A 20,013-nucleotide genomic window follows, 5' to 3' on the forward strand; every position below is an offset into this window, starting at 1 on the left:
TTGTGATGGGCTGCTCAGTGTTTGATGGACTACCTCCACAGTGGGTGGAAAGCATGAGAGTGTGGCCTGAATGGTGGGCAAGATGGGCAGTAATGTTCATGATAGGTCTTAGCTTAATGGTCGCAATAATAAATATCAGGTCAGAAGTGCAAGAGAAAAAACGGGATTTAATAGAAATGGGAGACAAAAGGAAGTATCTCGGTAAGATGAGAGAGAGAGTTCCACGAGGAGGAAAATAGCAACCACGCCTTTGCATTTTCACTGAGTGAATTAGTATCCACTCGAGCAATTCGGACATTCGGCCTTTTTTCCCCTTTCTCTGGTCGAGTTCTCCACCTTTTCATGGCTCCTCCATACGCACCACTCTCTCAATTACACTCATTCACTCTATTCACCCAGACCAATCACCATTTGAAAGCGATCCTGCCTTCATCACAGTTTGTTGATTTCGGGACAAAATGAGAATATAATTCGGATCTGCGTCACCAACGGGGCTCTTGGCCATGCATATTTTAGTTCTTAAAATAAATTTGGCATAAAACAATAGTCCATCTAAACAAGTGAGACGTCAGTCAATGCGCGATCATTTTTGCAGATTAGGCAAAGATTCGTATCAACTAAATAAAACGGAAACTGCTCACTCTGCGCTCGAGTGGGTGTGCGTGCTTGGATGCCAAAATTTTATAATTCAATGTGAAAAGAATGTCATCTCGTTTGCTTGTCAGTTTGTAGAATTGGTGATGATAAAGGTTGGGTTATGGATGAGTAAATGATAGAAATATAATAATTTTTGGTGTAAATTTACCGTTAATATTGTTGTTCACGCTGTAAATATTTGATATGATGAAATATGAAATGTGCTTCACTTGTGGAAGATATGACTAAATGATTTGCCAAATAATACCTAAGGAATTTCCCTATTTTAAGCCAACCTCTGTTAAAACTCCTCAAATTGATTGAGATCGAATCCTGCAGTGTTTTCAGCCCAGCAAGGAGGAGATAATGTATCAAAGAAAGCAGTTTTAGGAATACATGTAATACTGCATGTTTGCCGAGAGACTTTGCCTTTTCTTGTGTGTGTCGGATTGTACGTGTAGAAAATCCAGTCGTCTTATTCTCCATTCGTTTGGATGCAGTGTGTTTGGTTTGGTTACGTAAATCCCAGAGGAATCGAGACGTAATGCATGAAGTCAACTTGAACCCCAGAAACAGACGTTTCTCGACTTGTCCTTATTCTTTCCGATGGTAATGTCCCTGCGGAGAGTGAATGTTGAACATGTACCACGGTACCAATGCCATCACATCACCAGCCACTCACAAAACAACTTGCACAGGCTGGCGAACAACACAAATTCGAAAATGGCTCAGAATGAATAGCAAACTCCTTCACGAGGAGAATAGGACGTTCGTACGTATGTAAAAGAAGGGGAAAGTCAGGGGAGAAGGTGATGCAGAATATTATTAATATTTGCTTCCTCGTCTTCTTCTCCTCATGATGATGACATCCAATCCAACCAGACTCTATTTTAGGCAAAATAGACAGTAACACAACTACAAGTTATTTCTTCGCACACACCCTCTTCTAAGGGATGTGAATTAAATCTTATTTTTTCTCAAATGTATTCATTATATTTCTCCAATAAAACAGGGCCAAATTAAAATATAGAGACGCATGGGAAATTGTTGACACGTTGGATGGAATGATGGAATAGTCGTGTCTAAAGTGCAAGTATGTACATAGAAAGCACAATACTGTGCATAACATGCAAATGAAATCCACTGAACTGGAGGTGGAAGAGGATAAATTTTGAGCCAGTCAGTCCTTATTGCTCGTCGTCGTCGTCGTTGTCGTTGTCGTGGTGGTGGTGGTGATGTAACAACGTGCTGTGGCTGCGGAGGACACCGGTAATCCCAAGAAAGAGATTCCTTAAGTGACAGTTGTCTCTGTCTTTGTCTGTCGGGAAAGTTTCTTCTGTTGCATGTCGATCAACCTCGATCTTACTCCGCCATCATTTACCATCTCCATTCTCCCGACGAAGCGATACTCTCTCTGACCCCTCTTTGTCAACGGGATTGTCAAACTGTGTCATGGGACTGAAACCACAAAACTACTCTCATCTCATGACTTGTGACACTTGATATTTACGTAATATAGATGAGACTCAAGTATGGGGGCCAAACGTTATAATTACATTTTTTACTGTGTTGCATAATAATCTGTACACGTACATATTTAGCAATGATAAAGGACGAGTTTTTCGTGGGGCGTGGGGGAAATCTGCTGTCAGAGGGCGATGTGGAACCACATGGATCGTGGTTAGGGCTAAACTTGCCACTGAAAGTTTCCCCATATTGTTACTTTCAGTTTATTTGTTGACTCCAGCGTTCCTAAAATAGGCTTGGCACTTTGGCATGCTATTTCTGCTGAAGTGATCCCGTATTCCCTTGAATGTTGCGGAGTAGTGGGATGTCCAAAACTACTGAATCGTAAAGTGTTGGTTCTTGTTCTTGTAAATTGAATTATTTTCGGAGATGAGCAAAAATGTAGCAAAGAATTGTAAGCTGTTGGAATTTAGATGTTGTTACTCCGGAAAACAACGGTCTGGTCGGAGCAGGAGGTGGAGGAATTGTTTGTATCCGGTTCATCTGCAGTCTGATCACATCAAAGTGAACGGTTAGAATTCTGGAGAACAAGAACTTTACAGAATCAGCACAATTAGTGCTCCAAAAAAGTAGTGGTTTCTTCATCCAACATCAGATTCCATCTGTTTAAAAATTATGCCTACATATAAATGCGGAACATTTTGCCATCAAATTAGGCTGTTTCACTGGCTTATATAAATTTCAAAATATACATTAGATAATATCGTACAAGAATAATTTAATAGAGATGTAGACGTGTTTTCCTCAAGGTAAAAGACAGCAACCTCTTCAATCGCTCTGGAAGATGGAGCAGAGCATAAAGAAACTTATTTTTCCCAAGGGACTCACGTCACACACAATAAAAAGAAACGTTAGGGTAGGAAACAGGTTTTATAAATGAGCTCATCCCTCCGTCCACTCATCGAAGGCGTGTGTGTATATATTTGCATAAAGAGGGTTGGTTGGGGTTTTATATAATTAACGAGAATTGGTAATACCATCATTTCAAAGTCCTGAAGCTTTATTACTTACAATGGAACATTTTGTTCCCAGGACTGCCCAGTGACTACCGTAATATATCACAAGGTGAGAAGTGTGAGATATTGGCACACAGTTTATTTACCTGGTTTGCCATAATTCAACTTACTTGATTAATATTACGCTTCATTTCTTGGTCGTCATTTTATCAATATTGATTGGAATGCGAGTGCAGTGATGGCATTACTGTATGTGACATATGTATGTATGGTGAACCGAATGGATAATTGGTATTGATGGTAAGAAGAAAAGGTGAAAATTATCATTCCTAGGGTCATAAAACCCACGCGTAGTTGTCGTCTCGTTGTGTAAAGTCATCAATAATATGCGAAATAAATGTGCAGCGATAAATAAGTAGCTCGTATCATCCTGCGAGCTAATGATTATACTGGGTGCACACGGAATTTTAGGAATGACCACAGGGCAATTTATTATTATTCACCTGTATTTTTACATTTAGTCTTGAATTAATAGTTTTGAAGGCTGTCGAAGCCACCGCGGACAGTACGAAGCGAACCTAATCGATCGGCGAGCGGCTTGAACGTCTTGTGGAACTCGGTAATTCTGTTCCGATGTATTTCCATACGGTCTCGAAAACCGTCCATGTCCTTGTGAAACGAGAGTTGAATCTCTTTAATCTCTTTGTTAAGCTTTTTGTTGTCCTGTAGGAGCCGCTCTTGATCGGCAACCAATTTCGCATATTTCGCCCTTAGCCGTCGATACGCATTGAGCAACTTGAAAAATAGAACAAATCAAGTTACCACCTTAATTATGACTAATTATGAGACTAATATCCTCTTAATAAATAGTCCCATTTCTATAAGTAAAAGCAGCGTCACTGATCTTATCTTATCGTAGATCCGATAAAATGTACTCACCTCCTCAACGCGTTGCTTATCCTCAGACGACTCACCACAATCTTGGTCTTGGTTGATTTCGCTTTCGTTATCCACTGTTGAATTTAAAAACATGTGATAATTAACTTTTTACGGTAAACAGACAAGTTAAAAAAACTATATGTACGCAATTTTACAATTAAAAAACTTTGTCAATTCATTCGATTTCAATCATATGTGACTTACTTGGTGATTTCTTGCTCTGTTTCGACATGATCAACGATTTTTAAGAAAACAACTAAGATTTTCGAACAATTTAATAATAACTCGCTGGAAAAAGATCTCTTCTCTGAGGCTGGAGGTTGATTCCACTGAACGAGTACAAAATTTTGACTGACTCCATGCTGTCTCCTGCTAAAATTCTATAATTTTTTCTGCGGAAGGTGGCCCTGAAGGCTCTGTTGGCAGGTGTGAACCATTTAAACCTGGATCTCATGCAAATATAATACTCGTCAAAATTAATTATAGAAAAATTCACTGCAAATCTTGAAATAGAAATGGGCAAATATAAATAAGCAAAGTTTTTTTCGGAATCTGAATTCAAGTTTCAGAAGCTGAAACTATTTTTGCAACTATTTTTTTTTGAAGAGGAAGATTTCAGTGCAATAAGTTTTCATGTATTTTTCTTATGAAAAGTATTTATGCAATTTTTCGGTAAAACAATGCAGAAGAAAAGTATACAATGATACAGGACTCACTCATATTCATGAATGAGTCCCGTAAAAAATGAAGTAGCACAGCAGATTTGGAAATAAAATAATTTACGGCGTTAAAGACATATGTATCAGATGAGAATTTTCAAGAATCAGTAATCAAAATCAGATAAGAACAAATTAGGTGGTCACATATGTAGATTTATACCTTTAGATATTAATTTTTAAAATTTCCATCACTTACTTCAACCATTCAAACTTTTTTAAACTGAAATATGAAAGAAAATCAATTCATTAATAAATACATGAATATTTCACCTGCCAGAGTGAGTCGTATGTGAAAGGATGTCCAAACCCAATACGTGTCGTGGTTCCTCCCTCATTTTGAGAATAGCAAGTTCGATAAGTTAGCTAACAATGATTTTTTTTACCAGTCTGATATGCCTGGCTCTTTGGGTTATTGTTGAATTAGTAGAAAATTGGGCGTGTCGGCCCGAACAAAGACCTCTTGACTCGAGTGCAAGAACAAAAAACTTTTGGAGACATTAAAAGTGTTATTGCAAAAAATGTGTTTACACAGAAGGCTTTTGAATGGCTGCAGTTACAAAGTTTTTTGGAGTTGCGAGTTGAGCTCTTGATTCCTGATATCGTAGGCAGGTAGAAGTACGAGGGGGAGGGAAAGAAAGGGAATTAAAAGCTAAGAGCAAAGATAAGTATGTAATAGTCTCACGTTCAAGTCTGAGGATCCCATCTGGGGATAAAAACGTCCGTAACTTTTCCACCTCTGTCTGTTCCTTGAGTCTCAACAGATTCAAAATAAAAGTCAGAATATAGGAATAAACACTAATCTACTTTTTCTCACACTCACCAACCATTCCGTTGATCTATGGTCAGGTCAGAGCACATCTCGATCAGCAGAAGCAGCAAGGAAAAAACCAGGAACAACGGAAATCCCATCCACGAACCGTCCATCTCGGAATTTTTTAAATTGAATAAAGGGCAACTGGGAATTGGTCGACGATTTCTCTCTTCAACTCAACAAACCAAACGGGCGAGTGTTCAATCTCTAATGAATTTTCTGTGACCGAAATGCCAAACTTTTTGGTATGTATGTACCTACGCGAGATCGCTTCATCACGTCACAGTGTCCACACTTTTCCGAGACGATGAAGCCTCGCCGTTGATTGATTTTGACATGTCTAATAAAAAGATCCTGGGAGATTAAAGGAGCAACTTCTCAATACCAACGTCATCCTCAGTTGTTCTGGAACTTGTATTGAAAGTAACATCCCCAAAGAAAAAAGTTGGACATGCTCAATCATAAAATGTGGGCGGTAGAAAAGAAAAATTGGCAGATTTCGTACCTAAAAAATCAATCCAAATTAGCAGAAAAGGAACTAGAACAATTGAAATTCAATACATTTATATCGACCAAGGACGAGAGAAACAATTCCCAGAGCACATGTCATTGAATAAGTAAACAATCCTGATTTTAAACAGGCTAATTTTTAACGAAAAGGGCGTGTTTGTTCACTTGTTAGCACAAAACCTGGCACAATAAACTTGCATTTACTTTTACCCTCTGCAAAATGTAGTAGCGATGCTAACAAAGGGTATCGAATTGTGTAGAATTCGTCGAATTCAAAGGAAAAGGATCCCCATTTAAATGCAAATTCTGTAAACCTTTTGGTTTATAATTCGTTTGTATGACATAATCCACTCATCCATGAAAATGGATTGTATCTCTTTCTTTACAGGGGAAAATGGTGGAGATGTTCGCATATACAAACGCATGATTTGCTCTCAACTAAGCTCTCTTTCACTCAGTTTGAGACTTTAAGCAACTTTCACCCGTGCTTTCACCTGTGCCTCCGACAGAGTTTGTTATTCTCTCCTCTGCAAACAAGACTATCAAATTGACGAACAATAAAAATCAATCTTATTTCCAAAGTGCTAAAAGCATGAACCCTTGACATTTAAGCATAAAGCGCAGTAATATTGAACCTACCTAATCAACGAACCATGAATATGCAAGTTATTTAAGTGGGTGTAGATTTGACGGTGTGGGCGAATAATAATTGCTACATTTATGTATCTGGAAACTCGACTGTTTTGCTGAATTTAAGTACTTACTACATCATCATGTTCCACCTGCATGAGTCCTGTTTGAAATCCCACCAGAGCTCTGACTAATCCTTCATGTAGCTGAATTTGAATCAAGCCTAATGCAAAACTAAGCCGTGTAACATAACAGATTACCACTGAACCAATAATGCTTTTTGTGTTTCCATCTGCTAGTTGGATTGTATTTGGAACGGCAACTGAACTGCTTTCAATTTTCCGGTGTACTTATCAAGTTTGCAATTGTTGTTCCACGTTTGTAGCATTATTCGTAATGCGATGGTGTGTAAGTATCGGGGTGAATATGCAATTTTCAATTTTGAAGGAGACCAAATTGTAGACCTTTGTGTAGTGCATAATTCTACAGTTGGTTCATTATTATGGTTCACATGACAAGAAAAGTTTTTTTCAAGTTGATGGAGGAACGTGTTTAGTTGAGTTCTCTCGTATTCCATCAATAAACAATCGTGAGAATGAAATATTTATGATTTCATCCATTACAAACACTCTTCCAAGCAAGGTTTCTCCTACTTACGGACGATATTCGGTGCAAGGTTGCTACTTTGCTGGGTTTCGGTGACAAAGTCTCTGTGCAATATGCAACTTTATCCAAGCTTTTGTGTTTCATTCAGCGTTTTTTTCGAGACATTCGGAACAAGAATCACAAACGGAACGGACAATTCGAAGGTAAGATGATCCTCAGTGCATTCATACATAAGCTGTTCCCAAGTCGTGAAGGGGGTCGTGACCCGCCTGTTCCAAAATAAATCAATTTCTGTGAAAACACATTTATCGAAGAAAGTTAGGCAACAATTTCCTGGATCAATTTTTAATTGAATTGGACCGAAACCTAATCCAAGTTTGAAACTTTTCCAGTATTTTATAAAATTCAATTTTAACTAAAGAAAGGTTGATTTATTGATACTGTTAGAAACTAACTTTTTCTTCTGCCAGGGTTTCTCTCGCCTTGAAGTTAAAATACAATTTACGGGGAAGCAAAGAAGAAGGGTGTGAAGTCGGCCGTACGTAACAAATAACAATTAGTCACCGCAAAACATCATCTCTGCAACCAACCCAAACAATTAAAAAGCTGCAATTTTCCAATCATCACACAACAGTTATGCACCACATTAAAGCATAATTTATTACCCTGCGTAGCGAGGTAATAATTTGGTGGAATTGTAGCAAGGAAGTCGCTTTTATTTTTCAACAGCTATTATGATCATCATCACGGTACCTGAGAGTAAAATAAAACGAGGAGGTTGTTGTTCTTCCTCCTGCTCCAGCCACAAGTGAAGAAATGAGACGAGGAAAGTGAGAATGAATGAATGCGTCTCCCTTATATTACGCCGTTTATGATGAAAGCGAAGAAAAGTTTTCCGGCGACTGGAGATGACTTTTAGTGAGGCTGAATTGAAAGGAGTCGTACATACGAGAAGCGCAATATTATTTGGGTTACGAGGTAGACACAACATAACGCGATGCGTCCAATGAAGTGGGAAATCTATTGGGCTGAAGAAACGCCAAGAAGAAGAAGGAGGGAGAGAGGAATATATAGTGCTGAGCTTTTGAAGACATGGAAAGCCCTTCTTTCCCCCAAGATGAGACTGCACTTAAGGGATGAATAGTGTATTAGTTTCCTAATGTAGTTAATATTGGGCTAAATGGAGGTTTCTTCTACCTCTGTCTGTACCAACAACCAAGTTAACTTCTTCTCCTTCTCCTCCTACTTCTCTCCGCATTCAGCATTCAACTATTCAGCACGACTTTCTTGGAAATAAATTCTCAAACAAACCGGAAGGAAGGAGTGTTTGTAAGCTTACAAACTGAACACAATCTCCACTTCTGGGCCATGTTAGCATTCAATTCGAGCAGTGGGCTTCGTGTGTGCTTCACTAGTTCCACTTGTTTCTGAGTGAAAGCTCTTTTAAGCCAGAAGCCATTGTACCAGAAGGATGAAGAAATAAGGGTGTCGACGACGAGGAGGAGGAGCACGACTTGAAAATAATGTACAAAGTTGGAATCCCATTCTCTCAAAAAACCTTGCTTTCTCTCTCTCTCCACTCCTGTTCTAATGACACAATATAAAATGACATTAACAGGTGCAACTGTGTCCCTGGAATAAGAAGATGATTATGCCAGTTGAAGATGTAGATCTGACTGAGCGAGCGGTACAATATTTTCAAAGTTATACATAATCTATACATTTTATGAGGAAAGTTTCCGTGTAAATTTTTCTGAAGAATCAAATCTCTTTCAAACAAATTTAAAAACTAGTTGTATCACTAAAATAAAGACAGAAAATCCACATTGTTACAAAACCCCTGAAAACAGTTAACAAGTTTTTTTTACTTTTTGAAGTTTTTTTTTAACAAATCTGAGCTTGTGTGAGACGAGGAGTAAAAATAAAAGGAGTAAATGTTTGTAAAAGTTAGTTTGATCCATGAATTGCTTTGTTCATCATCATTCTTAAGGGATCTTAAAACTTCCCCCAACGTCCAATTCCTTAATTTCAACAAGATCTTAGATACCTTTTCTTACGCAACTTTCTCCCAACAACCAACAGTTGTCAAATAAAACATCTTCTTTTTTTGTAAAACACATTTCACTTTTGTAAATAAAATTGCATTTAAAAACAAGGATAATAATATTCCATTTTTATGTCTGTATGACCTCAAGTGTGCAATTGAACAATAGTTTGATCAAATTTTATGCCGAGGTAATCTGAGATGACAAGACATCAAAGGCTTAAAATGAAACGGATAAGTCTTTGTCGTTGAGAAAATTCAAATCAGGATCAGAATGAATGGAAGTGCGTCCGCAGTTACAAGATCGTCTAGTTGTACAATGTGTTACATTACACTTAAGCTCTAGGTTTACCCTCCTCCATCCCAAGGAAACCCATATCATCTCCTTTATTGCCTTAACTTTGAATTCAGACCGACATTTATGTTCCAACTTTGTGTCATTTAAGAACTGTTTGAAATCTCCTTACGCGCAAGGAGTAACACCACTTTGAAATTTCACCACAAACACTACCGCTTATTTACATTTTTCTCGCCGCCGATTGCACTTTTTCCATGGGGTTTGCTTTGCCTATAAAATTTACTACATACAACGGGATCAATGATGATTGGTTTTGTAATACAAAAAATTTGCAACTCTATATTTCCACGAGTGTCGACGTCGAGGGTTTCCCGTTATTGCAACTTTTCACATTTATTTATGGTGCCCAGCATAAAAAAATCTTTGGGCTAAAAATCCACCCGAGAGATTGAGTCATTTTTCCATGTGCAATTTCAGGTTTGTGCAGGTGTTCACCAGAAGAGAGGGAAAGAAGAAATAAGAAAGAGTCGTTTGGAGAGTTTAAGAATTATTGTCAATTGGAACGGGCGAAAGTGGGAGTTTTCGGAGCGGGGTGGCCATGTATGGCATGGCACTGGTCTGGCTAGGCTAGGCTATGGCACTGCTTGCGAAGGGAGGATGGAGCTGAAGACAGTAAATTGGAGTGAAAACAAAGAGAAACGAATTACTTCTGACTTACACACCTGAGCCTTGAGCACACTCACGAATGAACCAAGTCAACACAAAGATTCGTCGTCGTCGCCATCGTCGTCGTGGTCGTCGTCTCACTTATTTTTCTCGGTATGCTTACGTTGCGTTATACTCAATTTCAGACGCTGTTGTTGCAACTATTTTAGGATAAACATATCTTGTCCACAAAAAATGGTCAGAAAGTTGGCACTAATTCATAATTTTGAATTATTACTAACGTTTCATAATAAAATTGGTATTCCAACTTTAAACAAACTCGTAGGATGGATACATAACTAGCAAGGGATTTGAGGTGACTTTGGTAATACTTTAGTAAGTAGACAATTGAAGGAGAAGTGTGTAATAATTTTGTCTACATTTCACTTATGAAATACATTTTTTCCAATATGAAAAGGGTTAAATTTGAATTTTTAAATTTCATCTGATCTTATCAACATGATTATCTCAAAGTGTCTCAATGCTTTTACAGTGTTTCCAACTGATGATTGTTTGGGTTCCGTGTCAAAAATTTGCTAAAATGTTGGCATGAATGGTAAGTGCTACGCTTTCTCTTCCGATCAGGTCGACGAGTCCGGGTGAAGAGTGTGAGTGAGGGGGAACTGCTGAGGCTGGTGTTGGGATTGAATAAGTTGGCACAAGTTCCAATAGATTTATTTCTTTTCCCCATTGAGATATGAGAAAATTAATTAAACGGATCAGGATGCAGAGGAGAAAATGTGGGTGGAGTTGGTTGCTTGGTGTGGAACGTGGTCCTATTTTAGCTAATTAGAAGTCCAAGGGATGACATATTGCTCACGGAGAGTGGCGGGGCTGCCACCCACATAAATCATCCCTTCAGCCCTCCACACGTCCACACATCCAACATCCACAAGTGTCGCAATTTTCACTATCATGACTCTAATTCAGTCTCATTTCCAAACTTACTACTTTCTCCGCCATGACTTATTTACATATCTGCTCAGCCCTCCTCCAGTCCTGGCTGTACACTTCTTCGCAATAATGACAGCGATACAAATTGGGACGACGGTGCAACACTTTTCATAGAAAGAGACAAATCATCACACCCATATTTCCGCAGTGTACACTGCAACATGACCAATTTGTAGCCGGTCTAAATGGCGTCTCGAATTATTTAGGGCTTCCTAAGCAAGATGTACATACGTAATTTTACACTTTCGTAAACTGACAGGGTTGTCAACACCGTGCGTAATTTTTTATTACCTTTTGCATTCAGTGGATATCAGCATTTAACTCTGGTTTTATAGCAGCTCGAAGGTTACAATAAGTTTTAATTTTACATGACTCGAATGACTTGTCACTTTGTGAGACAAAGAGACTTTTAGCTGCGTAAAAGGCAGCACACGCTTCCATTGATTTGCACTCTGGACACGTAGTCCAATGTCGTCTCATCAATTGATTCGAATCTGACCCAGGATTTTACAACTCTTCTCCAGAATCCGAGCAAGTTACTACGTATGTGCATACATACGTCTACCACCCACACCGGGGTGAACTTAAGCTATGAAGTCGCAACTCATGGCAGTGTCAAAGTGTCCATTTAACTGTATCCATATATACTTACATACACATATTACATATGTATTCCACAGAACATCTTTTCGCCCACACGATAAACTACCAGACTTTTTGCCAACAAAATAAAAACAAGTAAATCTTCATCCTGCTTATGCAACGCTGCAAAACTATGATTACCCCAGAGAAACAAAGCATAAACCAAATTAGTCCAAAAATCTAGTCACCTCACCTCATTTCTTAAACAATTTTATTAAAATACACATTAACGTCATTTCTAATCCCCAACGTGGTGATTAGCGAATTCTGCAGATCACACAAATTTCACCCTACTACACATCACATAAAATCCACTTTCTCTCAACAATAATACAATTTTTCTCTGTTGCTCTGCATTGTATCGGATTGTGGGGTCTCGTATGTACATACTACAAAAAGGGACCCTGCTACAAACAAAAGGGGGAAATCTCCGGCATCCGAGTCGTATATCCATCTGTAATAAGGAGAGAGCCGGCAGGAAGGAAGAAGAAAGTGAAAGGTAAGCATTAAATTCATATTTGAGTTTTGTGTTGGCTCTTGCTTGATGCAGAACTCGTGCTGTGTGCAACATAAATAAATATGTAGCTAATATAATTTAGCCCCTGCCTCCACACACACACAAACACACATTCCGACCAACCTGGAAGTGGAACAGGCAACACGACGACGACGACTAACACAACATTCGAAATTTGTACAGAGCTTCACTCAGTCTCTCGTGAGTCGCCTCTCTCTTCTGATCGTACTTTCTCTCCCTCCAACCAGCCAGCCAGCCAACTTTACGCTTTGCATGACTGGATTTTTGTTTGCATTGCAGAGCTTGATTCCATCATACAACAACGTTATTATGCTTCATGTTTTGTCTCTTTGTTTCATATTTAGTTGTGTTTGTGACCATGAGGATCATCCAGCAATTGGCCAAATGTTTACACAAATTATGATGTAATCAGATCCCTCGTTGGAGACGAGACGACCTTAAAATTCCTTTTGATTAAAATGATATTTTGTAAGTAAGAAGACGAGGTAAGGATAAATTTAGAGGTATTTTGTGCGTGTACATATGTTATGCTTCAACCCATCATTTTTTTTGTCGTCTCAACTTTCCAGGTTAGAAAAATACGGATGTTTGTACGTTCTCCCTGGAACAAGAACAAAACAAGAGTAAAATAAAACAAGGACTGGTTGTCCTTTATGTATTTATTTATTTAGCTAACAACCAGTCGTTGCGTGTACCATGTATTACAAACAAATCAATTTAGAGTATGTTGTTTTCAGAATTTTACAGTTAAACAAGCCCTTTTCTTCATTTACTTCATTACATTCATTTATGGCAGTATTATCATGTACATAAAGGTCATTCTTGTCCAATTACGTCTTTATTTAAGTGCCCGTCGTTTGCTTTTGTATTAAATACTTGCCATTGTTTAATTATCATTAGTTAATTGGTTCACCTAATACAGTACGTTTTGTAGCCGAGATTTAACTTTTTCATCTTCACGTGCCTGCATAAACGCGGAGACGGAAGAATATTCCTGGTCAGCAAGCCAACTCCTGGAATGGGACTTGTCTCCCATTCCGCACGTGTTTTGTTTGTGGTCCAAGAATACATATTCTTCGACCAAATATGCAATACCCACACGCCACCCAGACGAAGAAGGCAATAAGCGTCTCGTGGTGTGTGAATCTCGGTCAGTGAAACGAAAAAAAAGTTGTCTAATAACTTGCCGTGGAACAGCCTCCTCTGGATATCGATTTAGCTGGTATATTTCATTCCAAAGTCTTCCTTGAGACAAAGGGGACAGGTGGAGCCGGATTTTTAGATTATATGGGAATTGGGAATTGCCAAGAAGTGCATGCAAAAGGTAATCACTGATGGAATGCGCTTGAGCCCTGTTTTTTGCATGGAGAGAAAGTAAATTGAAGTTGTCGGTGGTGTCGTTGCGACTTTTGGTCTGAGCTTTGGCAGGGCAGGGAGCGAGGTGGTTGTGGGGGAACAAAGGAAGCAGCTCTTGTGCGTTGAGGGTTGTTCTCTATGCCAGAACCAAGTCCTTCCAGTGGCGGTGGTGGTCCTGGTAGTGGTGGAGAAACTCACTTTTTCGTTCGGGGTTTTCAGCCCCAGTTGCAAACCTACAAATTGGAGTGCAGAAGGGAAAGCTGCTTTCACTCTTTGGACGGTGCTGAACTCCGCAAGAATTAGTGCAAGCCAGTTATCAGAGCTTGGGTCTAACCAAAAACACGTGTAAATCAGAGGGCTTAGTACAAAACACCCTCAATCCAACGTTCTCCTCCTCTTTTTCCTCCAGTGAAAGCTGGGGTTGTAAACTGCAAAATTGAGACATTCTCACTCCAAACATTGAGTTATTATCAAGATTGTTCACTCCATGTGTGGGAGTAGTAGTGAGCGGAAGAATAGGAAGAAGCCTTCGCAAGTTCTCTCAATCATCAGTAAAAATCATCCTTATTATTGCGAACAATCAAAAAGAAACGTCGTCATTCTCATCCAACCGGCCCACGTTTTACTGATTCACAAAGACTGAATTGAAAGAAGACGAAATTAAGAATCCAGTGGCGGCTAATTTATTATTAAGCTTTTTGAGGCCAGCTTTTCGTTGACTGATGGAAGTCTCACGACCAGTCGCACGGTGACTGCCCCACAAGTTCATAAATATAAATTGACATCACAAGGGAAACTGTTTCCTAACAATAACTCCCAGTTGTAGCTGGGACGACATTTATGGTCAATCCTGACAACCCACGACAAGGAGAAGGTTCATTCCAATGAAATTCTTTTCCACGAATTGAGAGGACATTATTGAGGAGAGAAAGCAGGAAGGGCTAGCAACCAACCAACCAACCAACTATCCGTCTCACTTTTACCCCTTCGTCGTCGTCCCGACTCTTTCATCTAATAAAGCAGACTGTCGTTAGTTTTGGGTTGGTGGATGCCAGTTAGTCGGGTCTGGCTGGGATATTCCAATGTAATGCTGAGTGTCCGAAGCACCAACGATGCAAGAAGATTGACAAAAGATCAGAATAGAATTTGAATGAAACAAAGAGCGGAAATTGTTGGAGTTGGAGAAAAGATCGCCTCAGGAGGAAGGGTTGTTGTTGTTGGAGTGGAGGACACGACGACCTGAGTGGTAGTGCAGCAGTAATTTGGCTCAAAAATTGAATAAAACTCATAAAGTGACATAAGGTGGGCTCCCTTCCTTCCTCTCACAACTTGGAAGTTAACCTCCCTCGCTGATGAACCCGACTTCTTCCTTGGTGTATAAAACTATACCATAAAATCATAAAGCTTCTGAGATAAAGTCTTCTTTTGTTTGGAAAAATCCGTTGTGGGTGGGTGGAGATTTTAAGCTGTTTCTCCTGTTTTGTTTTGTTGTCATCCTGGAACAAAACTGCATTTGTTTCCTCTCCTCCTTTCTCAAGAAGTCAGAGTGGATCGACTTGTTTCGCTACTTTACGCTATAAAAGCATCCCTCTCATCATCAGGAAATAAAAGTATTTGATTCTGTGCCAATGTAAACTGTATCACGAAAATTCTTAGATAGGCAACGCAACCAGGGAAGATAACATGAATCAGATTTTGCTCAGATTGTTGCAAAAATTAAACATTCGCAAATAGAGAAATCAATTTCTCCCCATAGTTTTAATGTTATTTGACTGAGTAAGAAAACCAAAAACTTTGTGTTATTCATAATCACCATCTCCTTTAATTTCGCCCCTAATAATACCCACTTAAAATAAGTACATAACTTAAGTACTTAACTTAATGAAACTAGATATTTACTCGTATTGCGAAAAACATTAACATGAATTACATCCGCCACCGGAAGTAACTTTTAAAAAACAGCCAAAGATACCTAAGTACGAACTAGTTCGAAGACATTCTCCTGTGAAATGGGGCGATGCGAGGGCAATAAGTTTTTTGTGATGATGATGCGACGAGGGGTCTCCATTGTCAAAACTTACTTTCTCCTACTTCTCCTCCTGCAAACAAATAAAGGTAAGAAGATAAATTTGTTACGTAAAACTTTTCGAAACAGGAACAAGGCCTGCATAACAAAAAACTCTTATCGATAAATGATAACCTATTCAAATATTTATCTCAAAAAGAGAAAAGTAAACATTCCTAAACTTGTAGTAATGCGAAAATAATTTACATATTTAGTCCACTAAGGATACCACTTTATTATTATTTATTAGCACAAAATATGGACAAACCATAAGCATCGCATCGCATTTCTCTACAACCCAAGAATTATCATTCTCATCAACCCCACTTGTGAAACAACCCACAGTTCAGACAAATCTTGAGAATCCTCTTTGTTTTCTTTAATGAACACGCTGCGTCGGTTTTCATACGGTTGTCAAAACCAACAATGCTTATACAGCTTATACTGACTAAAGGCTGACTAAGCAGTCAACTTGGCTTGTCAGCTTTATCTGGAAGTCAGACTCAATTCTGGATTGGACACTCGGAGAAGACATTAATCCCGAGCTTGTTGGATGGAAGTGTGAAAGGATACTGCACATCCACTCATAAATAATGTTGCATTATCACTCCTAATTAGTTCTGTCGGTGCACAGTCCAAAATTATTGTGCTACACGGCCGCCCTCCTAAATACGTATCCTATGTACACGGTCTGAGGAAGCACCCCGTCTCATTTCCATCCGTCAAATAAAGTTTGCATTCAGCTGGGCTGATCTGACGAAGCGAGCGTTATGCATTATTGCTGAATTAAGCGCAAAAGTCTAGTCTACCTCGTATTTAAACGTCACATGTAATTAAGACGCGAAGAGGGAAACATAATTATTAAAATAGCTCGAGTATATAAGATGCGTAACAACTTTACAGACATTGATTTCTCCTCCAACTTTGGATTCAAAGTTATAAAGAATAAGAGCAGAGATGAAGTGACGTAAGAGGGGAAAATTATTCTCAAGTTGACGATAAGATGATTCGATTATCTGTTACGTATTATTATCATCATACTTATGCACTAGTTTTTAATCTATTTGTTTCCTAATCTATTTACCAGAATGAAATTGGATCAAAATTAATGATGTATCAAAACGTGTAAGTAAAAGAGGAGGAGGAAGAGAAAGGATTAAAGCGTCAAGAAAAATTGCTCCTTTTACTACTTACTTTACGTCGTATTTATTTCATTACAGAGTTGATTTAGGTATGTTATTACGAGTCGAGAGGAATCACGCACTACGCAATTTTGCACAACGACTAGTAACATTTCCTCCTTGGTTTAAATTGTGTTTTCTCCCTCCAGTCATTGTTCCCTTACAACATATAAATCCTCGCTCGTAGTAAGTAATGCACCCTGTGAACAAGTCATGTTTGGCAACTAATTTAAATTAAAATCCGGATATTGTTTCGAGCATATCAGGTTTCATGGTTGATCGATTCCTTTATTCCCTTTGTTGCTCAGGCCGAAACCCACTTATACATCCGGAACTGCACCCACTCATTGCACAGCCTCGCTTTGCACTTCATTCATTCATGGAGCAAACCACCTTTATCGGTGATTTATTAGGTGCCAATGTTTTTATTTTGCTTCACGCAACCCCGTCATTCCGGTTTCAAATGTGACCCAGCATTTGTTCGCCAGAGTGGAAAAATAAGTGAGTAAAGGACGACGACGTTGCAGTTCCGAGAAAGAAGTGGTTCAAAAATAATTCGAAATGTTATTATTACTCACTAAATGAGAATGACAGTGAAAAGGGTGGCAAGCAGGTGGGGTTGGTTGGCAAAATAGCATTTGGGTGCTATTAGCGTGTACTTACTCATAAGCACAAATATACGTACTCTCATGTCAAAGTTAATTGAATACGAATAAGTAAACTGCAAACCAGTCAATCACCTTTTTCTCTGGTCCCCTCGTGTGCTTAACACGATACGTGACGTGGACAAACCTTACGCATTTTTATCGTTCTGTTATATTTGAGATATGCATTTTAGTTTCTCATTGAATTCTTCCCCGTTCCATGTTTTCTTTATGTTCGTGTATTACATAAACACATTTGAAAATAGACGTCTCGCTAATTATTCTCGGTGTCACTATTACGAAAGTAAGGGACAAAGTGGATTTAAAAATTCATGACTGTTTCCCAAGTCGATGTGATTGTCTGGGAAATTATTTGCGGTCGGTGGTTATAACATGACCACTGTTCGTTCGTGGGAGGAAGCATTGTCGTCTCGTCGTATGAACAAAGGCTTTTCTGACATGGGAAGTGTAGGAGAATTCTTTATGGGTAAACTGGATCTGTGAATTGGTTGGTTGTTGCCGACAGTTTTTGACTCATCTGGGCTAAAAATTCTCATTTAAAATTCTGAAATGCGTGCGTGGGGCAAGAAATGAGACGGAGTATTTTTATTACGTCTATGAACTTGAAATGAAGAAGGTTAAGTCTCTTTGTTGCATAGTTATTTATTAACACGCTGGATTACAGCTGTTCGTACTTTATCATTTATTAAACCTACGCTCTTTGTTGGGCTTATCCTTGGAGGGGATAAATTGAAAATAAGTTTTTTATGGGGGAAAGACGATTCAAATTTTTATTGGGGTACGATCATGGAGGAGCTAGCTCGAAGCCAAATAGATTTACAAAGGAACGCAGGAGGTGTAAGTGGAGGCATGCGAACTTGTTTAATAGGAATGGTTAGCATGAACTTAGAGCCCTCGGAGAATTTGGCTGGAGGAACTTTAGTGCGATGCAATAAAACCGGACACGGTATTACCAACACTTAATTGTTGGACTAATTGTAATTGTGGTACTTTTCACTGGGAGGAAAGGTATAGAAGAGGAATAATTACATTTTTAATTAGACTAATGATGATTATTGCTTGGGGGATGATGAGTTTTGTCTTTAAAGGACATGATAATAAGGAACGGGTTTGACTCTGCAGTCTTATTATCGTTCTCCCTACTTCTGTACACGCACACATTATTCCAAGGAAAGAGAAGCACCCATATTGCACAAGTCCAGCATTTTAACTCTTTTCCTCAAGAAATGTAAGAAACATTTACAAAGTTCATAAAGTGGAGAAAGTTTATGATATGCTAACCACTCGAGCAGTATAAATAAGTAATAATTCGCTGCTGGAATTGCAGTTTTGATAACTAATTGTAAGAATTGCACTTTAATTTCAAGGTGGGTTATTTCCGTTCAGGAAATGCTGTATTATTAGTCATCATAATTCGGATGATACCAAATGAAAGCATTGAAATCCTTGTTGAAATCTTGCCTCCGAGTCGCTTCCGCGTTTCCTCTGAAGGTTAGTGTTTGAAGATTAGTTGGAGATTTCATGCCTAGTCGAGCATCTCATTTGACTCTGGTAGGAGAGAAAGGGGTGCAGTCGTCACTGCCTAATTGGGTGCACTCACTTTGTCTCCATGCATTTTACTAACATGGAAATTTAAGCTGTCATTTCTAAAGATTTATGTGGAAATTGTGATGCAAGTTTTCATCTGTGATAAAGAATCAATTCATTCAAGATTTGCTTCCTCGCCTTCCGTTGGATTTATGCAGCTTGTTATGGGCACGAAACAGTTGTGGTTTTCTATTCTTAATACATATTTAACCGTCCAAGGGCTGTAATACTGTGAAAATATTATCTACAACGAGGTCAGATTTGACGGTAGAAGGACGAAATTTCGAATTTAATTACTCCATCGAGGGTTGAATGTACATGTTCCAATAATTTTATGTCTCATAGAAACGACCTAAAAAAGTCTGGAACGTTTCTCCTCTTGGTTTATTATTAAATCTGGAACAAGGCGAGTGATACTCTTGATGGCTAAGCAGCTCGGAGGGATTAGGGGATTTCCAATATATGTGTTTCCCAGTCGTCGTCCCCACCTTTCACCACGCCACCACTTCGTCTTCCTCCTCTTGTCGTCGGTGCAGCGGCGAAGGTCGTAAATCTAACAAGAAGAAAATGAATTATTATGGAAACTTTAAGTACGCCTTAAACTCTATAAATTGTGTCTCTTTTATGTCCCTCGTTATAATTTT

At 38.8% G+C, this 20,013-nt stretch overlaps 2 protein-coding genes across 2 annotated transcripts in view; one reads left to right on the plus strand and one right to left on the minus strand.

The window, feature by feature from the left end:
• Positions 1 to 3,607: 3,607 nt before the first annotated feature.
• On the minus strand, positions 3,608 to 4,986 carry LOC118435995. The gene is made up of 3 exons (XM_035852624.1): positions 4,263 to 4,986; positions 4,059 to 4,132; positions 3,608 to 3,914 (listed from the first exon to the last, which is right to left on the minus strand). The coding sequence occupies exons 1-3, from the start codon at positions 4,288 to 4,290 to the stop codon at positions 3,648 to 3,650; spliced, it is 369 nt and encodes a 122-aa protein (XP_035708517.1). The 5' UTR covers positions 4,291 to 4,986; the 3' UTR covers positions 3,608 to 3,647.
• Positions 4,987 to 13,977: 8,991 nt separating this feature from the next.
• The window catches only part of LOC110851034 (carbonic anhydrase-related protein 10), a 32,992-nt gene continuing 26,956 nt past the window's right edge, over positions 13,978 to 20,013 (plus strand). Inside the window, exon 1 of the mRNA XM_035853126.1 lies at positions 13,978 to 15,986. Within this exon, the coding sequence (XP_035709019.1) occupies positions 15,881 to 15,986 (106 nt within the window). The 5' untranslated portion in view covers positions 13,978 to 15,880. The remainder of the gene's footprint in view (positions 15,987 to 20,013) is intronic.

Source organism: Folsomia candida, unplaced genomic scaffold (assembly GCF_002217175.1).
Source record: "Folsomia candida strain VU population unplaced genomic scaffold, ASM221717v1 Fcan01_Sc006, whole genome shotgun sequence".
Classification (NCBI taxonomy): Eukaryota; Metazoa; Arthropoda; class Collembola; order Entomobryomorpha; family Isotomidae; genus Folsomia; species Folsomia candida.